Here is a 21304-nt window from a genome sequence, read left to right on the forward strand (position 1 = left end):
TTCCAGCCTGTCTGGATACCTCTACTTGGATCCTTCCAATCCAGTCCCTCTTTTTTTGTTTTTTTGTTTTTTTTTTTACTGTGATTGTTATCTTTAACTTTTTAACAAGGTGTTTTTACTAGGTGTTAACGTAAATGATAACCCATTAACATGCAAATGAGTCTATCCAAAACGTTCTGCCACCCCCACCAACCCAATATCCTTCAGGATTCTGCTCTCAAGTAGGGCTTACATTTGGTTTGAGTTTGTTTATGCATGCATATATGTATGTATGTGTGCACGCATGCATAGATGTATAAATGTATGTTAGCATGTATTCATCCAAGGCAATCCTTTCTTTGAAGAGAAGATTTATTTATTTTAAGGAGAGAGAGAGAGCAAGCACAAGCAGGAGGGGTGGAGGGAGAGGGAGAGAGAATCTCAAGTAGACTCCATGCTGAGCTGAGTCTGACATGGGGCTGGATCTCAGGACCCTGAGCCAAAACCAAGAGTCAGACACTTAACCAACTGCGCCACCCAGGCACCCCCCATCCAAGGCAGTCTTTGAACACACATCTCATGAGTGCCTTCATCTATATGCTAGGCACTGTGCGGACACCGGGGATACAATGCTGACTAAACAGAGCCCCACCCCTTCCTCAAGGAGCCTGGGGAGGATGGCCAATTAAACAGATAACCATAACATACTCTATAAACCCAGTACTGGAGGTTGGCAGAAGCTGTGGGAGGCCCTAAAAAGATGTCAGGAAAAGCTTTCTAGAAGAGCTAAAGCCTGAGCTGAGTCTTAAGGATAGTTTGGAGTTTCCCAATTTAAGAAAGGGGGTGGAGCCTGGGTGGCTCAGTTGGTTGGTTGCCCAACTCTTGATTTCGGCTCAGGTCATGATCTCAGAGTTGGGATTGAGCCCCTTGTTGGGCTCTGCACTCAGCGCCGAGTCTGCTTGTCCCTCTCCCTCTGCTCCTCCCCCTGCTCCTGCTCTCTCAAATAAATGAATAAATAAATAAATAAATAAATAAATAAATAAAATCTTAAAAAAAGAAAGAAAGGGGACAACTGTTTCTGGCAAAAGGTCTACATGGGCAAGCACGTGGGGGCAAGGAAAAGCATGATGTAAGAGAGGAGCTCCTAGTTTCTAGGGTTACTGGGACCTAATGTGCAAGTCAGGAGTGAAGAAAGGTGAAGCCACAGAGGTGAGCAGAGGCCAAGTGGTGGTGGTGGTGGGAGAGGGGTTGTGCGTGACATTTAGCATCTTAGACTTCAGCTGCAGAGTCTGAAGGGGAATGATTGGAAACCTGCAGGTAAGTGAGGAGGTGACATTCAAGATGACACTTGAATGATAAGGACTCAAACTGGTTGAGGTTGATCCAGGCAGAGGGAGCAGACAGGTCAAAAGCACCCACGATGGAGGCCTAGGTTTTTGGATAAGATGACCAGGTAAGGCGAGGTGTCATCAGCTGAGCTACAAAGCACTGGAGAAGGTGCAGAAAGGTCTGGAACCTATCTGAGACATGCTGAGCGTTCCAGTTTCCCTAGAAAACAGATCATAAGGCAAAGATTAACATTCCAAAATTTATTAGGGGATGGTCTTGAGCTCAACACCAGGGGAAGGGAAGGAAGCCAAATTGAGTTGAGGAGGTTGCAGCTTCAGTAGAGATCTCAGCCAGCCCTGCAGGGAGTTCGGAAGAGAGAATGGACCTTCAGCTCTGCTCCGAGTTAGGATAAGAGGGTCAGGCCTCAACTCCCTGTTGGTACCAATGTGGACCACCCCCCAGGGCAGTGTCATCTCAGGCAAGGTGGACCTGCTTAGCTGAAGCACTGTTCAAAGATGGTTGACAACTGAGAGCTTCTGCCAGAGGCATTTGCAGCATCTGGGATCATAAGCCCTTTTTCCCAAAGAGGGATGTAGGCAGCGCACGGCAGGGAGTGAGGTGGAGCGGGGTGCCCGTGGATCGCTCAGATGGAGGCTTCCCGTGTGCAGTTGGATGTATGAACCTGAAGCTGAGAGGCCAGGGCTGGCTAAGAGGTAAGGTTTGGGAGGTAGTATCTTATCAGTGGTGTGAATGCATGATTTTGGGGGGTCATGCACACTTAAGAACCTGAAGGCAACTAGAGACAACCTCCCCAGAAAAGATATTTGTTTGGCTCTCTTTGGACTGGGTTCACTTAATAACTTAAATCACTTAGTAACCTTCTACACCCTGAGCAATATCATGTGATATTTTAATTAATCTGATTAATCCAGTTTCTTGGCGCATTCACAGAATATCAGCTACTTGCCATTATTTCACCTGATGTTCATGCCATGTAAGTTAAAATGTTATCCCTGTTTTGCAGAGGGGGAAAGTGAGAGTTTGTCCAGGGGCACCACAGTCCGTACATGACAGGGCTAGAATTGAAATACCTGTCGGTGTGACTAGCAGAGTTGAATTCCAGAATTCCATTTCTGAGTGCCAGGGTGGGCTCTCTGGGTTCCTTCTTTGGCATTCTTAGGGTAACAGTGAATTCTTGCCAAGTAGGGAGGAGGACCAGCCACCCAGGGACCAGTGAGGCAGGTTGATTTGGTATCACCTCTGGCAGCCATTGGTGCTGCAGACATCTGCCTTGCTGGGAAAGGAGAATACTGCTGGCCCCTCCAGCACTGGGGGTGCTGTGTTCGCTTGAGGGTGCCCCAGTGGTCATGGGAGTTTTGTTAGGGAAGGGCGAGCAGCCAGTCCTTCACTCTGTCCTTAATTGTGGATGATTGGCTGCCTCAGATATTTTTCTCATGTGTGGATGTCATCATGGAAAGTAGATGGCCTATCTTGTGTTCTCAAGTTAATTGGCCAATTACTATCTATTTTACTTGAAAAAAATATCATATGAGTGTCATTAGCTCTGTCCATACATCCAAGAATTTTTAAAATCTCCTACTCCCTTTCACCCATTTTGCCCATCCCTCCCACTCCCCTCCCCTCTGGCAACCATCCATTTGTTCTCTATGGGTCTGTTTCTGCTTTTTGCTTATTTATTCATTTGTTTTGTTTTTTTAGATTCCACATGTATGTGAAATAATATGGTATTTGTCTTTCTCTGTCTGACTTATTTCACTTAGTATAATACCCTCCAGGTCCATCCGTGTTGTCCAAATGGTGAAATCCCATTCTTCTTTATGGCTGAGTAATATTTCATTGTATATGTATACCATATCTTCTTTATGCATTCATTTATAGATGGACACTTGGGTTGCTTTCATATCTTGGCTATTGTAAATAATACTGCAGTAAACCTGGGGGTGCATATATTTTTCCAAATTAGTGTTTCTGTTTTCTTTGCGTAAATACCCAGTAACGGAATTATTTTCTTAATTTTTTTTCTTTTTATTTTTTTGAGGAGTATCTGTACTGTTTCCACAGTGGCTGCACCAATTTACATTCCCACCAGTACTGCATGAGCATTCCTTTTTCTCCACATTCTTGCAACACTTGTTATTTCCTGTCTTTTTGAGTCTAGCCATTGTGACAGGTATAAGGTGATATCTTATCGTGGTTTTGATTTGCATTTCCCTGATGATTAGTGATTGATGTTGAGCATGTGTCTGTTGGCCATCTGTATGTCTTCTTTGAAAAAATGTCTTTTCAGGTCCTTTGCCCACTTTTTAATCGGATAATTTTTTTTGGTGTTGAGTTGTATAAATTCTTTATATATTTTGGATATTAACCCCTTATCCGATATATCGTTTGCAAATGTCTTCCGCCATTCCTAGGTTGCCTTTTTGTTTTGTCAGTGATTTTCTTCATTGTGCAAGAGGTTTTTATTGTCGTTTAGTCCCAATATTTTCGTTTTGCTTTTGTTTCTCTTGCCTGAGGAGACATATCTAGAGAAAAGTTGCTAAGGCTGGTGTCATAGAAATTACTGCCTGTGTTTTCTTCTAGGAGTTTATGGGATCAGGTCTCACATTTCATCCATTTTGAGTTTATTTTTGCATATGGTGTCAGAAAGTGGTCCAGTTTCATTATTTTGCATGTAGCTGTCCAGTTTTCCCAACACCATTTATTGAAGAGACTATCTTCTTCCCATTGTATATTCTTGCCTCCTTTGTCATAGATTAATTGACCATATAAGCATGGGTTTGTTTCTGAATTCTCTGTTTTTTCTCCTGATCTATGTGTCTCTGTTTGTGCCAGTACCATACTGTTTTGATTACCACAGCCTTGTAGTCTATCTTGAAATCTGGGATTGTGATGCCTCCAGCTTTGTTCCTCTTTCTCAAGATTGCTGTGGCTGTTGGGGGTCCTTTGTGGTTCCATACAAATTTTAGTATTATTTGTTTTAGTTCTGTGAAAAATGCTGCTGGTATTTTGATAGGGATTGCATTAAATGTGTAGATTGCTTTGGGTAGTATGGACATTTTTAACAGTATTCTTCCAGTCTATGAGCATGGAATATCTTTCCATTTGTTTGCATCATCTTCAGTTTCTTTCATCCATGTTTTATGGTTTTCAGAGTACAGGTCTTTCAACTTGGTTAAGTTTATTCCTAGGTATTTTATTCTTTTTGGTGCAATTGTAAATGGAATTGTTTTCTTAATTTCTTTCTGCTACTTTGTAGTTTCTCTTTCTGCTACTTTGTCATTAGTGTATAGAACACAACTGATTTTTTGTATAAATTTTGTATTCTGCAACTTTGTTGAATTCATGTATTACTTCTAATAGTTTTTTAGTGGAGTCTTTAGAGTTTTCTATGTATAGTATCATGTCATCTACCAATGGTGACAGTTTAACTTCTTCCTTACCAGATTGGATGCCTTTTATTTCTTTTTTTATTGCTGTGGCTAGGACTTTCAGTACTAAATTGAATAAAAGTGGTGAGAATGGACATCCTTGTCTTGTTCCTGATCTCGGAGGAAAAGTTCTTAGTTTTTCACTGTTGAGTATGATGTTAGCTGTGGGTTTTTCATATATTGAGCATTGTTCCCTCTAAACCCACTTTGTTGAGAGAGTACAGAGGTTGAATTTTGTCAAATGCTTTTTCTGCCTCTGTTGAGATGATCATATGATTTTTATCTTTTGTTTTGTCAGTGTGGTGGATCAGATTGACTGATTTGCAGATATTTAATATACTTCCAAGAGTCTTTACCATCTTTTTATACTAGTTAATGAAAAGTCAATTAGCAAGATTACAGTAAATTTGTCTTCACAGTGTTAATGAGTCAAATCAGACTTCTGTGACAAAAACAGTTTCTACCTTTATCTGAATAGGAACTTTTACAAGAAGCTTTGTGATAAAGTAGTTTCCTGTGATAACCTTTCACAGTCCCAAGATTTTAAATGAGGAGACCTTGGATCCTATTAAAACAAACTTTCAACATGACAAAAACTTAGGAGACTTAAAAAGAAACTCAATGTTATGGTGACAAAATAGATAATAAATATAAATTCTTAAATTTACTTTAAATTCTATAGTAAATATATAAAATTTCAGTAACCTTTTCCCATAAAACTACCTCTACAAGTGATTTACGGGGACCCTGCTTGGAAACAAGATGGCCCCTTATTTTAACTTTAATTTTAATGAAAGCTGAGTAAGAGATATGTGAGCTTTTATGATAATTGTTTTCCACAGTGACATTAGCGTTCAACCCTCATTAAAACAGAACCATTGTTCTACTAACATCTGCTTATACACTACTTTTATTTGTGCTGTAGAGAATCCCCAGGAAATGTATAAACTAGGTAAGTGTCAATAACAAAATGTATTCATCTCTGTTGTCAACAGTGTGTTGGGGTTTTGAAAATGGAGGTCATGGTAAATTATTTGTGGCTATGAAGTGATGAAAACAGGACTTGGTTACATGTTAAAATATGATTAGTTAATTATGTGTACCTTTTCGGAAGAAGCTCAGTATACTGTGCTGTAAGTCCAGAAAGTCCTTATCTAATTTGATACATGATTTCAGCAGGGAGGCAAGATTAGGAACTGCCCATGGGCCGGCTTGGGCAAGTGTTCTCCATTTTCCATCCACTCACTATTAGACAAACTCCAAAACCTATTCTTTTAATCACTCCATGGCATAATGATATAAACCAGCAACTCCTTATTTATTTATTTATTTATTTATTTTTAAATTTTATTTTATTATGTTATGTTAATCACCATACATTACATCATTAGTTTTTGATGTAATGTTCCATGATTCATTGTTTGTGTATAACACCCAGTGTTCCATTCAATACATGCCCCCTTTAATACCCACCACCAGGCTAACCCATTCCCCCACCCCTCCTCCCCTCTAGAACCCTCAGTTTGTTTCTCAGAATCCATAGTCTCTCATGGTTTGTCTCCCCCTCTGATTTCCCTCCCTTCATTTTTCCCTTCCTACTATCTTCTTCTTCTTCTTCTTCTTTTCTTTTTTAACATATAATGTATTATTTGTTTCAGAGGTACAGGTCTGTGATTCATCAGTCTTACACAATTCACAGGGCTCACTATAGCACATACCCTCCCCAATGTCTATCACCCAGCCACCCCATCCCTCTCACCCCCCACCACTCCAGCAACCCTCAGTTTGTTTCCTGAGATTAAGAATTCCTCATATCAGTGAGATCATATGATACATGTCTTTCTCTGATTGACTTATTTCGCTCAGCGTAATACACTCCAGTTCCATCCACATTGTTGCAAATAGCAAGATTTTGGGTTTTTGATGGCTGCATAATATTCCATTGTATATATATACCACATCTTCTTTATCCATTCATCTGTTGATGGACATCTTGGCTCTTTCCATAGTTTGGCTATTGTGGACATCGCTGCTATGAACATTGGGGTGCATGTACCCCTTTGGATCCCTACATTTGTATCTTTGGGGTAAATACCCAGTAGTGCAATTGCTGGGTCATACGGTCGCTCTATTTTCAGCTTTTTGAGGAACCTCCATACTGTTTTCCAGAGTGACTGCACCAGCTTGCATTCCCACCAACAGTGTAGGAGGGTTCCCCTTTCTCCATCCTCGCCAACATCTGTTGTTTCCTGACTTGTTAATTTTAGCTATTCTGACTGGTGTGAGGTGGTACCTCACTGAGGTTTTGATTTGGATTTCCCTGAACCAGCAACTCCTTTTAAATGAATCACTCATCTTTCTGTTTCATAAGACCCATTCTCTCATGTTTTTGTTAGCATATCCACTCAGTTATTCTACTGACCCATTTTCTAGATGAGGCATGTAAAGCTCAGAAGGTTTTTCAGGCTGTTAATTCTAAAGTCAACCAACCTGAAATAAATTTGGAAAATCTAACAGTATTTCTCTATTTCAGTCTCTGGTTTTACTGCTTATGTTCACTGTCTTCAGTGAAAAATGGACTATGTGGGCCTTCAAAACTGAACAAGCACTCTGCTTGGGCCCAGGTCACCAACTGATCCTGGGTGTCCTGAGGTCAGAAGTCCAGGGTTTCACTTGGGATCAGAGCGTAGAGGTGCCCAGTCCAACAAAGAAGTGCACATTTGTTGACATACAGGGACATACAAGAGGAGCCTCTTTTTCATTCGACAGCTCCTTCGGAAATTTGCCCAGAGAAGCCTGTGACTAGACCCTCAGGCATATGTTTCTGCCATTCCTCCTTCTCTGTAAAGGTAGGGAGCCAGAGGCTGATGGGGCCCCATAGCCCTGGAGCATTTGCTACGACTGAATACAGGAAACCAGAGGAAAAAACCCCAAAAGACATGCAGCCAAAGTCCCTTCCTGGAAAGGTTGGGGAAACCTGGAAAATATAAACTGGGGTTGCCGCCTTGCATTTGGGGGCTGGCTTGCTATTGTGAGCCTCCATCCAGGAGTGAGTCTCACATCCCTCTTCCGGGAGGGAGCTTTAGTGCTCCACGGGGAGAGGTCTGAATCCAATCACGTGTGTTTCCGTTCAGCCCAAGGCTGAAACTGACTGCCCTTAGCCGTAGATTCTGCAGCTCCAGTCATGTTCCTACACAGGCTTTTAACGCACGGTCTATAGTTCCGGGATTCAGTCTTGTGGTGTAGGGCGCACTGGGAGTGGAGTGGGGGTGGGCTGGGGAAGGAGGGAGTTCCCTGGAGATAACTCACTGCTCTCTCAATTCTGAACAGGCACCAAAGACTGCTTTGGAAAAACACAACCCTCACCTTTGAGACACAGAGACCCCTACTCTCTAATGCCTAAATAATTCAAGAATCTCCAAATGATCTGATGTCAGAAATTCACATGACTATACACCAGGCAGGTGACATAAATAAACAGCAGCCAACCCTTCTTCAAGGAAAAGGAAGTAGCAGACATAGCTAATGGGAGAGTACGTGTTCTATCCAAAAGGCAGGTGGTATTTGACTGTAGCTGATGGGTGTATCCGGGAACCCAGAATTACCAAGTTTTCCAATCTTTTTAAAAAAAGATTTATTTATTTATTGGAGAGAAAGAGAATGTGAGATCTAGAGGAGGAGCAGAAGGAGAGGGAAGGAATCCTCAAGCAGACTCCCCACTGGGGCTCAGTCCCAGGACCCTGAGATCATGACCTGAACTGAAACCAAGAATCAGAGGCTCAACTGACTGAGCCACCCAGGTGCCCCCCAAGTTTTCCAATTTTTAAAGATATCTAAATTTGAGTGTGAAATCTGTACATTTTAAAATATTGGCTAAGTAAAAAAAATATCATCCCATATATATATTCATTTAATAGCAGCCTCACTTTGCATATTGGGTTTCCTGGGACACAGATTCTGGAAGAATGACATGCAGGAAGTTTATTAGGGATCAACATCTGTGCCAGGGAAGGGAAGGGGAGGGGATGGTTGAGCAGAGGGGAAAGCTGAGCTGCGATGTGGTCTGAAAGGCTTTAGCTGACCTGACAGGCTTTGGAGTTGTTACCCTTTTGTGGCAAGGGGGCCAGGCTCTTACACGCTCACATTAACCGCTTACCAGATCAGGCTGCCCTTGGAGTGGGAGTGGGGTTACCTGAGACAAGGGTAGTTTCCAGAAAGGGCTGATTGCTGAAGGTTGAAAGCACCTGGAGGAAGGAGTCCTTCAATCCTGAACGGAAGTGGGGGCTCGTTGGAGCTTCAGAGTGTCTACTACAGACCTCTCCTTACACGGTTCACATTCACTTCTTTGTGTAAGGCCTGGGACCACCAACTCTAGAATCTGGGTGTACCTCTTCTTTTGGGGGTGTCAGGGCCTTTTTTCCCCCCACAGCTGGTCTTAGGATCACAGTAATACTCATTATGGTCCTCTACTAGTCATTCTAGATTCTCCTCATTCTTAGCTAATGTCTTCACTGGCCCTGGTGGTTTACTTGGTGTTGGGACATGGACTCTGGTCACCATGCCTTTGTCAGGTTATGGCTGATGTACTTGTCTATTTACTATCAAGACTGGGCAAGGTAGTACCTAAAAGAACCCATGTGGATTGCACGGGTGTCATAATACTCCTCCCTGCCCCCGTTGTGTAACAGGAGCCCTACCTCCTTTTGATAACCTGGGTCCTGTAAGGTTGCTGATTTTCTTCCTTGCCTGTTTAGTCCCTGGGCATAGAGAGACCTGAGTGCCCCGTAGCAGCAGTAACTTAGAGTTCAGTAGGACTCTTGCTCTGCCCCCTGGTGGAAAGCGTTTCCCCTTTGGAAAAGATATGAAACAACCCAGAGTTGCAGGGATGTGAAACATGCATTTCCCATTTGGGTCCCTGGGAGTGATGGTCAAAGGGGTCACTCATGCTTCTTCCCCTTGGTTCTTGGACTCATGTATTCTTCTTTTTGGGACAGTACATACTTGATAAAGGGCACTGATTTAAAATGACAATGCATCCTGGAGGATGGTGCCTTATCCTTGCGAGGAATCATCCCTGAATTCGTGCTTCACTTGTCCCTTCAGTAGATCATTCCTCCACATTTAGGATGGCAGCTTCTAGGTGGGGTAGTATTTGATAGAACTACTGGATCCTGCAGTCATATGACCTTTCATGCATCTTACTTGCTATTAAGTAGACCCCTTAGTCTGATGTGATGTTATGGAGCCCATGCCAGTGCATCAAATATTCTGTAGTGTTAAACTGAGGCTCTAGCAGCAGCGAAGGCAAATCCATACCTAGAATATGTGTTCATCTCTCCTTTTTTTTTTTTTTTTTATGATTTATTTATTTATTTTGGGGGGTGGCCTTTTTTTCCACTCTTCTAATGTTCATGTGTCCTTCATGAACCTTCTACAGCTCATGTGTCTTACCAAAGCCTTCAACATACTTGTCACTTCTTACTCATCTCATCTGTTTTGCATGATGTCATCCAAAGAGTGTGCCAATAGGATGTTCTTCAAGATGTCCAGACTAGATCTTTTCAGACTGTATTATAATGGAGGGAAGGACAATTGTAGCCGTGGTCAAGACTCTTCATGTGTATTGTCATCTGTTTCAAGTGCATGCAAACTTCTTTGCTTTGCTTTCCTGGCAGGGATGGAAAAGAACTTCTTGGATAGTTCAGTGGCTGTGTACTATGTACTTGAGGCCATAACAATATGCTCTAGGAGAGTATCACAGCACTTTCAGTTTGGGTTCTTAATTGATTGAGTTATGCATTGGGATTTGTCTGACTTTTGTAGTATCTAGAGTAGTGAATTAAATGACAATATAATGGGGATTACCAGCCCTATAGCATTTTGGTCTTTAAGGCCATTCTCTTAGGATGCAAAAAGTTTTTAAATTTGCTATCTTGATTCAACATCTTGGGGTAAAGGTGGAGAACAGTTTTAGAGCCTTCTACTTGATCTTCCCAACTTGATTGCTGTTACCCCACAGGCTAAGAAACCAACATGGAGGTGTGCTAATTGCCATATTTGTCCATTCCAATTAATCAATAGAGGTTTGTGAAAATGACTTGTAGGTGGATGTGTAAAGCTAGTGGGTCAAAGGTAAGCCAGAACTGGGCCAGGAGTCCATTTATTACTTGGCCTCAGCATACTTTCACTCTAACAGAGGAGTTCTGCTGCTGCCTCAAGTCTCTGGATATCAGTGTCAACTGGGAACTTATATCCATCTGTTCTCTAGATGTTTAAGTAGCCCCCTTTCCCAGTTTTCAGTGGCATTAACAATTGGCCCTAGGACCCCTTGGGGAAGGACTAGAGAAATCATACTAGTCATGGTGTTGCAGGATCTTTCGTCTTGATGACCTGGCTTCTCCTTCAGTTAAATGTTTTGCAAGCCTCAAAACTAAGTCAGATCTAGAAATTGGGCACAGGATTATGACTTTTTAAAAAAGATTTATTTATTTACTTGAGAGAGAGTGTGTGCGACCCGGGGCGGGGAGGGCAGAGAGAGAGGGAGAGAGAAACCTCAGCAGACTTCCCGCTGAGTGTGAAGCATGAGGCGGGGCTCAATCCCAGGACCCTGAGATCACAACCTGAGCTGAAAACAGGAGTTGGCCACTTAACCGACTGAGCCACCCAGGCGCTCCATGGCATTATGACATTTTAGTGGAGTACTACCTTCAACCTTCTGATCATCAACCCTTGATTCATTTTGATTACTACCTATCTTAGTTTCCTGCTACTGTTGTAACAAATGTAACCTCACCTGTGGGTCTAACATGTGTTGGGCCAGAGATAGAGATGAACACACAGTAATTTATCCCTCCCTCCCAACCTTACCCCATAACCCTAGCTGGTGTGGCCCTGCCTGTGGCTTTGAAATGAGCTACCATCAAATCTTATGAAGGCCAGAGGCCTTCAGAACCATCCTCTACTGAAGAAATGAATGAGAAACTCTATCCAGGGAGAAGCAGGTTTGCACACCTTGCTCAGGCTGGTATAAGTATGATTTTTGGAGTAAGCCCATGGGGATATTTTGTGTATGTCTATAATATTTTTATTTTTAATTTTTTGGCTTATGTGTATCAAAGGTAGAATTGTTTGTTTGGTTATTTCTGTGTATGTAATGTATAAACATCTAATAATAGCAGGTGAATCACCACCTTGATTTCATTCATACACTTCCAGTATATGACTAAGATTTCCCCTTTTGAACTGTGGATAAAATGTATGGACTCAAGTGACTTAATGGATGGTTCTGTGATTAAATGTGTATTTGCTAATGTTAGAATAGCCTATGTGTTTCACAAAGGCTTGGTATATGGTTTTTGCCCCTTCAGAACTCTTTCTGTATTTGTTTTGGAACTATTTTTTTTCCTCTAACCTTCAAATCGAGATCAAGGAAAATGTTTCTCCATGTTAATATAACAAAATGTAAATTTGTTTTTAAAAAAGAAAATATTTTCGATGATCAAAACTATGGAAATGGCTAATCACTTATTTTAGATATATTGGAGATTAAAAGAAAGGCAGAGAATATTCTTGATTTTCTCCTCTATCCAATTTATTTATTTTTATTTTAATTTCTTTAAGATTTTATTTATTTATTTGAGACAGAGCACACACAAGTGTGGGGGAAGGCAGAGGGAGAGGGAGAAGCGGGCTCCCTACTGAGCAGGGAGCCAGATGCGGGACTCGATCCCAGGACTCTGGGATCATGACCTGAGCCGAAGGCAGACGCTTAACCAACTGAGCCACCCAGGCGCCCCTATTCAATTTATTTTATACTGCATTAATTCTACTCTATTCCAAGTGTTGTGAAAGAGCTGGACACTGAAAAGATAAATAAGACATAGTCCCTGACATAAACGAGTTTGAAAAATCAGATCAGGAAAAGTAATGGCAGGAATGGTTGCCATCTAATTAACTTGCTTTGGGCTGAGAGTTTTACATGAATAATCTTATTTAATCTTCAATATGTTCCCTATCCTTTATCTCCCTATACACTTATGCTCTCTCATCTCGTTTAAGGAGCCAAGATCCCATGCTCTATCCTCACTTCCCAGTGGAGGAGCCATCTTTGCTCCTTGCTGTGGGCAAGTCCTCCATTTACACAAACTAGATGTCACCTGTGTTGCCCATTCAAGGACGATAGGGCTCTTGTCCCCATTCTCTTACAGAGTCAGCCCCATAGGCCTACAACCATGCTCTTACTTCTCTCACATGAGATTCTGCTTTCTTTGCCTGTTACTGCTCCATATCCTTGTCCCCATGTATAATAAAATCCCTTGAAAGAGGTGTCTACATCAGATGTTTCCAATTTCCACTTTGATTGTCTCTTGGAAACACTCCGATCAGTTTTCACCCGCACGACTTCATTAGGACTGCGCTGGTACACATAAACACATAGTAGGTACTCAGGAAATATGACTTGAATAATTTAATATATGTTCCCCAGAAAACCACTGTGAGGTGGCTGTTACGATACTCATTTTATAGGCGCTCCGGTGAAGGCCCTCAGCAACCTTGACAGGGTTTTCATGCACTAATTAATTGTCACTTCTCATCTTCCTTCAACTTTCAGCAGCATTTAACAAAGTGAATACATTTCCCTCTTTGAAATAATTTAGTTTCTTGACCTTCAGAACACCATGCTCCCATGGTGTACCTTCTGTCTCACTGACCACTGTCTCTATTCCTTTTCCTAGTTGCTCATTTCCCCTCAGGATGCTTACTTAACCTCAGACCTTTCTTCCCTCTGTCTCCACTCACTTCCTTGCTCATCTCCTCCAGTATTGTTAAATAATACCTAGAGGCTGACAACTCCCAGATTTGTGTCTGTGGCCCAGATCATTCCTTAGATTTCCAATCTCGAGTATCCCCCTGTCTACTCAACATTTTGCTTTGATATTTTTTTAAAAGATTTTATTTCTTATTTATTTGAGAGAAAGACAGAAATAATATTATTCCATGTCTTTATTCTTTCTTCAGACACAATTTTAAAATTCATATGGTCACTCACCTATTAATTTTTGAGCAATTTCTGTGGGCAGAGTCCTGTTTCACACACTGAGGATATAGCTGTAAATAAAACCAACACATTCCCTGCCCTCAAGAAGCTTACATTCCAATGATGGGGAGAAGGATAATACTCAATGATAAATTACTATACATATGGTGAAAAGTACCATGAAGATAAAGCAGGCATGGAAGGGCACCAAGTGCCTTATTTTTGAGTAAGGGTGTAAGGTAAACTTCATGAGATCCGGGACATTATTATTGTTATTCACCTCTCTAACACTAGCACCTTGAAACGTACTAGTGTGTAGTAAGCACAAGATAAATATCATGAGAATATTGTGAGAATGAATGAATGATGGTGAGACCCGGGGAGGAGGTTACTGCAGGAGTCCCATGAGACATGATGGTGCTAGGCCCAGGAAGGAGCTTTGCAGATTAAGAGGTCATATTATTGTCAAGTACAACTTCATAACTAGTGTGAAAGGTAAACAAGGATAGTCAAGGGTAAATAATCCATAGATTGGGGGAATACAGTGTCTCACAAGCAGTGAAGCATACTTTCTAGGGGATTTTGGGCAAGAGCGAGTTTTACAGAGTTAGAAGGAACAACGTGGAAATAGGGCATGGTTGGTGAGGGATTTCCTTATACTACTAGCTGGTCCTATTTTTTAGGGTAAACTAAGCTAGCTAAGCTGAATTGGAGGATTGTGATTCATGTTTGTTGGGTTTCCGGTAAGTGGAGGCTGACTTAGGTTTAGATTTGTGACATGGTCCCAGTGACTGAAGCCGCCTCCATTTTGTGGATCTCAATATATGAATTAACTTCATCAATCTGGATATAGTTAAGAGACAGAACCAATGGCATTTCCTGAAAGATTGGATATGGAGTGCAAATTGGATGGATTGAAGGAGAGGAGTCAAGGTTGATGCCACGCCTTTGGCCTGAGCAACTAGAATAAAGTAGCTTTGATTGAGTTGTGGAAGTCTACCAATGTGGTAGGTTTGGTGGCCAAAATTAAGTTTCTTTGGGACCATAAATTAAGTCTCTCTATGTCTCCTTTTCCCTCTCTCATAGTTTCCTGAGATACCTAAAGCCAAGCTCTGCTGTGTATCCAAGGAAAACCATTCAGAGTCATTCTACTGTGGAAAACATCCATGCTGGTTTCACTCTTCACTCTCTTGGCCAGACACAGAGGCATTCTGTGTTGGTGGCTGCCTTTCTTATTCAAAGAAAGGCCCAGCCAAGGAAGGCTTTTTCCTTCAAACTCATCTTGGACACTTTCTTTTGATTTAAGGAAGATAAAGATTGAGGGGACAAAAGAGGGAAAAAATAGTGTTTGTTGTACATTTCTGATTGTGGCAACAGCTTGAACTGATTAGCTGGTTATTATGCATTCCTGTGTATGGCTTGTCACTGGAGTCCCATCCGGAGAAACACATCACAAGTCCTATTCTCCATGGCCTCTAGCATGCAAACCTGACCTCAAAGAGTTTAAACCCAAGTCTTCTAATTTGAAACAACACACACACACGCACACACACACACACAATCAAGTGATCAAAAACATGGTATAAATCTGTTTAGTAGAGTGTTCTGGATTATAATGACAGGAACAGAAGGACATAAATAGGATGCAAGAAAGGGAAAGAAACCCATAGTATTAAAAAAGAAAAAAAAGGCAGTGGTATTTCTTTAGGATTGTAAATATCCCCTATATATTTTTGTTTTTCTTAAGAACTTGCAAGATCCCTTCCAGCAAATTTGGGACACATCTTTGGGAAAGATACAGAGAGAGCTCTGCAGGGTTTCATAGTATGTAGTTAATTCTCTTTCTGCCCTGTTCTAAATATAATCCTGCTCATTTGCATGCCAGTCCCCAGAATGCTTTGTAATTTCACAACTCTTGGCTAGTGGTCTCAGTATAAGAACAAAGCAAAATGTTTTGGGTGTGACTTTGGCCCTAAACCCTGCTCAGGCTTTGCAAAAGAGTACAGGGAGGTGACTTTGCCTGGCGTTCATCGTAGCCAGAGTATCACAGAAATAAAGTGGAAGTGGCTGTGGACTTTTCCTGAGAAGACCGCATTCAGTCCACTTACCCAGGAGTAACCAGAAGCTTGGATTAACTCACTTGAGAGGAGGGAGTGTTTCAGGGGCCTTAGTCTCCCCTTTGATTATGTGCCCAGGTTCGTTCATTTTAGGTTTTTCGAAAGCCCAAGCTGGAGTCTTCTGTTCCTATTCTGGTGGATGCTTTATATAGTTCTCTACTGCGGGAAAGGCCTGCAATTTAATGAAAAGATGGCCAGAACTGTGGTCAGTGGCCTGCCTTATAGAAATGTGAATTTAAGATTCTTAACACAGACTTAGTTGCGCATAGTGACATCTGCAGAATATTTAGTAGGCCATTAGCAATGACAACTGGGGAGTGGGGATGGTATGAGACTTGTCTTGAAAGGGTTTTTCAGTTTTTGCAAAGCGAGCCATTTTTGTTCTTTAAATGGTATGTTTGGAATCATTTTCAAGGAGACCTGAGGATCTCCTGCACTGGGACCACCGGGTAGCCCCCACCCATAAAACCCAGTTAATTTTAGCCAGTAGCTGAAGGACAATATATTCCAGCGCTGAAAGGCCATGTGTGTGCTCCCAATGACATGTTGACTTTTGTCTGTCAGCTCTGCCTAAAGTAAACTCGGGATTTTCAGCAGTGCACACGGTTCACTGCCCAGGGAAAGCCACACGTCCGTGGCCGCACACCAGCAATGTGACGGGGCCTTTCAACCACAGGTGTTTTCTACTCGTGACTCACAGAGCAGCATTAATGCACTTTCACCGATTCTGAGAGCCAGGCAGCGGAGTTCCTCTACAACGTATTATTTTGAGACTATTTTTAAGATACGGACAACAGTTGCCGGTAACTGACACGGAGTCCCTCGCAGCCGCGTGAGAGCGAGTGGTTGCTTTACATTTTCCGACACGTAGTGCCAGGGTCTCAGGAGAGCCGCGGGCCGGGCTGCGCCAAGTGCGACCAGGTCTAGGTTTTCTCCGGGCTTCCGCGCCGGTTTACACCCGCAGCGGCCGGTAAGAGGCGGCGTGCCGCCCTTCGCTGTAACAAAGACGGCGCCGCCGCCTGCAGCCCGCGCGGAGGCGGAGGAGCGCAGGCTCCGGGAGGGCAGTCGGGAGCCTTCCCCGGTCCGGATTGCGGGTCGGGAGGGTGGGAAATCGGACCAGGGGCTGGCCGCGGGCGTTGGCGCTTCCCGGGGCTCGGTCCGCGAGGCCCGGGGGGCGACGCTCGCGCTCTTCCTCCTCCACCCGGGACTGCAGCATCCCCGCCCCGAAAAGTCCCTCGCGCCCCCTGGTGGCTGTGAGCCGGCTGGCTCCGCCGCACTCGTAAGTCACAAAAAAAGGAAGAAAAAGAAAAAGTGGGTGAGGCAGATGCAAAGAGGAAAATCAATAGGGATAAGAGAGAAGAGGGAGGAGTCACGGAGCAGCCATTCTGGTCTTACGGGGTCCCAGCTGGCACGGCATAAGAAAAAAAAAAAAAAGCCCGGGCGTGAACGCGAGTGGAGGAGGGTGTGTGTGGCGGGGGGGTCGGGGGTGAAAGGGGGGACCGGGGAGATTTACTATTGTCTCTGGCAGCCGCCGCGGGAGCCCGGGAGGGGGGCGGAGGCGAGAGGAGGCGGCGGCTGCGGCCAGCGCACCATTCGCTCCACCTGATCTCCGGCGCTGCGCGCTGAGGAAGGCGCGGGCAGGCAGGAGCAGGAGCAGAAGAAGGAGGGAGGGAGGCAGCTGCTGCAGCCACCGCCGCCACCATGTCCTACCAAGGCAAGAAGAACATCCCGCGGATCACGGTGAGTGGGGCGCCGGGCGCCGCCGCCTGCGTCTCTCGCTCGCTCGCTGCTCGCTGCGCCGCGGGCGGGGCGCCGTGGATCCCGCCGGCTTCCCCGGTCCGGTCCCCGGGGAGGGACGGGGACCTGGGGTCCCGGGGGTGGAGAGCGGCGGTCAGCCCAGTCGGCGCGCCGGGCGCCACCCAGACGGAACGACCCTGGCGTTTGGGGAAAACAAAACAAAGAGGAAACCCAAAGAGTGGCGCGGAGAACTTTGGATTATGTATCCTCTTTTCCCACCAGCCGGTAGTTTGCATATAACGCAGGGCTCGGGGCCCTCCCGGGACCCCCGCGCCGCCCGGGGTATCAGTGTGCGCTGCCCCAGGCGGGGTGTGCTTTTTGTTTTAGGTTCCTTTTGGCGAGGCGGGGTATGCAGAGATGACACCTTTCCCCAGGGGTGCCTGGTAGCACGACCGCGCCCCTCTCCTAGCTCCAACCCGGTGGCTCTGCCCCCCGCGCCGCGAAGGTGGCGAGGTGTCTAGATCTTGGGTCTTCACCTTGTCCCCTTCTTGCCTGCATTCACCCGGTTCATATTTCGGTACGTCATATTCCAGACTGGACAACTAATGTGGCTGTAGCGGGAATGACCAACTTTTTTTTTTTTTTGCCCTCGATGCATTTTACATTTTTCATGTCATTTTCTGCCCTTATCCCAAGAAAAGGCTGAGTTTTAAGAGCAGATTTTAGTTTGGGGTCGTAGGCGCACGCTGTGTGCCTTACATGTCCAACTGCCATTGTGTGCAAAAGCGAGCCACCCGCGGGCGGGTGTCAAATGCCCTGGGCGAGCGCCTAGGGCGGGGTGGAGAGGGAACGTGCCATTATCAGGTACAGAAGCCGCATCTTCACCAGAGCCAGCTCTCAGCGGCAAAATACCGCGCCCCGGCTCGGGGTTTCTCTAGGATGCACCGAAATGATGCCCCTGAAAAGAAGGGGCATAGGACAAGCTGGAATGAGCATTACCAAAAAAGAGGGGGGCGGGTGATAGGGGGCAAAACAACAATAACAAAAAACACTGACATTTTAGTTTAGCGTGAAGCAGTGTGGTTGTGCTTTGTTGTGAATGGGGTGTGTGTGTACTGTGTGTGTGTGTGTGTGTGTGTGTGTGTGTGTGTATAGTGGGGGAATGGGTGGCTACTCCATCTTTGCAAGGCGAACAAAGGAAGTGATCAACTGGCCCCTGGGAGGCTCTGCAGCTGCCCCAGGGCAGAGCTGTACCTGCTACTATAGTTAATTTGCCAGGGATCCACCAGATTTTGCTGTGGGCATGAGTCTGTTTGCACTTGCTCCGCTATGTTTGGAACGCCCTGTGTGCTTGAGATTGCCGATGCAGGACCTTACCTCTGTAGGCAGGAGGAAGCTATTCTTGGCTCTAGTGCACTTTATTCTCAAGTGGTTTTGTTTCTATTGAAGCGTGCTATCTTTTTCATGCACCTGAGCTTTACCCCACACAAGTGCACCCCACCCCTAACTGCCGTCCACCTGGTCTTAGGGAATAAACGGTGGCTAGGAGAAAGAGAGGTGGGGATGAGTAGGGATCCTTTAGCCAGGTAAAAGTGTTGGCTGTAAACATATCCTCCTTTATCACTGCGTGATATCACTGACTTCACATTATTGAAGAAACATTGTGGATCTTTTATAATGCGTGGTATTTTCTCAGTGCCAGTTGTCTTTGCAGAGAGCTGTGGAAGGTATCATTAAAAAAAAAAAGACTGGGACAAAAGCTCCATTTTGAGGCTGTTTCCCTCACTGAGGAGGGATGAACCCCAGCTCTCATGCTGTTCCATGCGTGAAGCATGCTGCTCACATGCCACTTGCCTTACCTCCGCTATAGGTTTGCCAGTTCTCCTGTTTGGGATAAGCAGAGAAAAGGTTATTTATTTATTTTTTCTTTCTAGTCCAAAGACTGCAAGGTTCTTCTTATGGACTCAGCCCGTGCTGTGGCATTGAGGGCCACGCCCATTCTTATAGGTGTCACTTGGGCTACCTTTCAGGAGAGCTACAGAAATTTAGCCCTGATGGATAACTTGCTTTCGAGCCCCCGTAAATGTAGCTGTGCCCTAATCCTAGGGCCAGGTTTGCAAGGGGTTCCCTTTTGTTCTTGTTTGGATGCTCTTCCCTGGGGTGGCTCCTTCATTTTCCGCACGGCTTCCATCCTTTCTGCCTGTGCATGGGGCGTGGTGCTGCGTAGCTGCCTGTGCCTTTAAGCTGGGGCTGTGTGTCTCCAGCAGCTGTGACGAGAATGGACAGCGGTTGTGAATTTCTTCAAGCCTGACAACCCTGTATTCACATTGTTGCAAGGGATCTGGGGTGGGGAGGGAGAAGAGGAGCATGGCAGGAAGGGGGCTGTTGGTCTTTGGGGGCAAGGAATCCATTTGTAAATTTTCCTCAGGCTTTGTGTTGTATTTCTGTGAACAGGGGTTCTATTTTACATCCAATTATTTCTGCGTGTTTGTATGTCTATAGATGATTATAGTTATCTCCATACTATAAGGGTTGCAATACTCTGCCTAGATATAATGAAAAACATTAAAATATGGCTGCAGATATACATATATAGAAAACATCGTTAAAGATCTAAATATGGCATATATCCCCTACTGTCAATTCTAGTGTATTTTTAAATGGTAAGATTATGGCATTTGAATTAAGTTTTCTAGCCTCCCTGTATTCCTTTCTGTGAAGGCTGCCCCACCCAGTAGCTAAAATGTCACTAGAATCTGAGGACCGATGGGGGCAGTCTTTCTTGCTGGATACCCTGTGCCTCCCCAGACAGCACCCTCTGCCACAATTTGCTCCCCCCACCCTACTCCCCGTAAGGCTTTGTTTGTTGTTTTTCCTGCCACCTATTTTTGCTGCCCTCCTGAGATCAAAGCCTTCTTATACCTGTGTTTACTGGTTTCTTGGAGAGAGAGGGTTCATAGAATTGGCTGGGGCTTTCTCTGTGAGTGGCTCAGGCCTCCCATCTTATTGTTCTTTCTCAGGTTATCCATGTGCATGACCTGTCTGGTCTACCTTGATACTAGCCCTTGCTTCTAAATGTCAGGCTGGCAGCTCAGGCTGGTTCAGCAGATCAGAGCAGGGACCTTGTGCTGCCATTCACCTCTGTCTCCACTGTCTAGCATGGTCCCTAGCACATAGACATCTCATGGTTATCAGTTCAGTCAATAAATGAATTAAAAATTGTTCCTAATAAGAAGAGCTCACACCTATTGTGTTTATTTTGTGTCAGGTATTGTGCTGAATGCCTTACCTCCATTGTCTCATTTTGATCCTTGACTCAACACTGTCTGAAAGGTACTATAGTTATCCCCATTTTATAGATCCAGAAACAAAACAAACAAAAACCCCCCCAAAACCCAAAAAATCCCCCAAACCCATTGAAAATCAAATGCCTTTGCCCAGGATCAGAGATTGAGTAAATGTTAGAGGCAGGACTCAAACCTGCACACCTGCTTGAAGTCAAAGTGTGTGCTCCTTACCACCACATTCTTTTTGGTGTTTCTGCTTCTACCATCATTATTACTTGGCGTTAGTAAGGCAAATGGTATAGAGGAAAGACTCTGCACTCTCTAAGTAGTCCTGGTAGGATCTGGGAAGCGTATTTTGCCTGCCACTGT

The 21304-nt window shown here is 44.3% G+C and overlaps 1 protein-coding gene across 2 annotated transcripts in view; it reads left to right on the forward strand.

Annotated features, from left to right (window-relative positions):
* The window catches only part of DPYSL3 (dihydropyrimidinase like 3), a 109187-nt gene that overhangs the window by 34004 nt on the left and 53879 nt on the right, over positions 1-21304 (forward strand). The window contains exon 1 of one of the 2 annotated variants that reach the window (XM_036065731.2): positions 17435-17651. The exons of the other annotated variant lie outside the window; for it this stretch is intronic. Coding sequence (XP_035921624.1) covers positions 17613-17651 — 39 coding nt within the window. The 5' untranslated portion in view covers positions 17435-17612. Of the gene's footprint in view, positions 1-17434; positions 17652-21304 lie in introns of those variants that run through there. 2 annotated transcript variants of the gene reach the window in all.

This window comes from Halichoerus grypus, chromosome 2 (assembly GCF_964656455.1).
Source record: "Halichoerus grypus chromosome 2, mHalGry1.hap1.1, whole genome shotgun sequence".
Lineage (NCBI taxonomy): Eukaryota > Metazoa > Chordata > Mammalia > Carnivora > Phocidae > Halichoerus > Halichoerus grypus.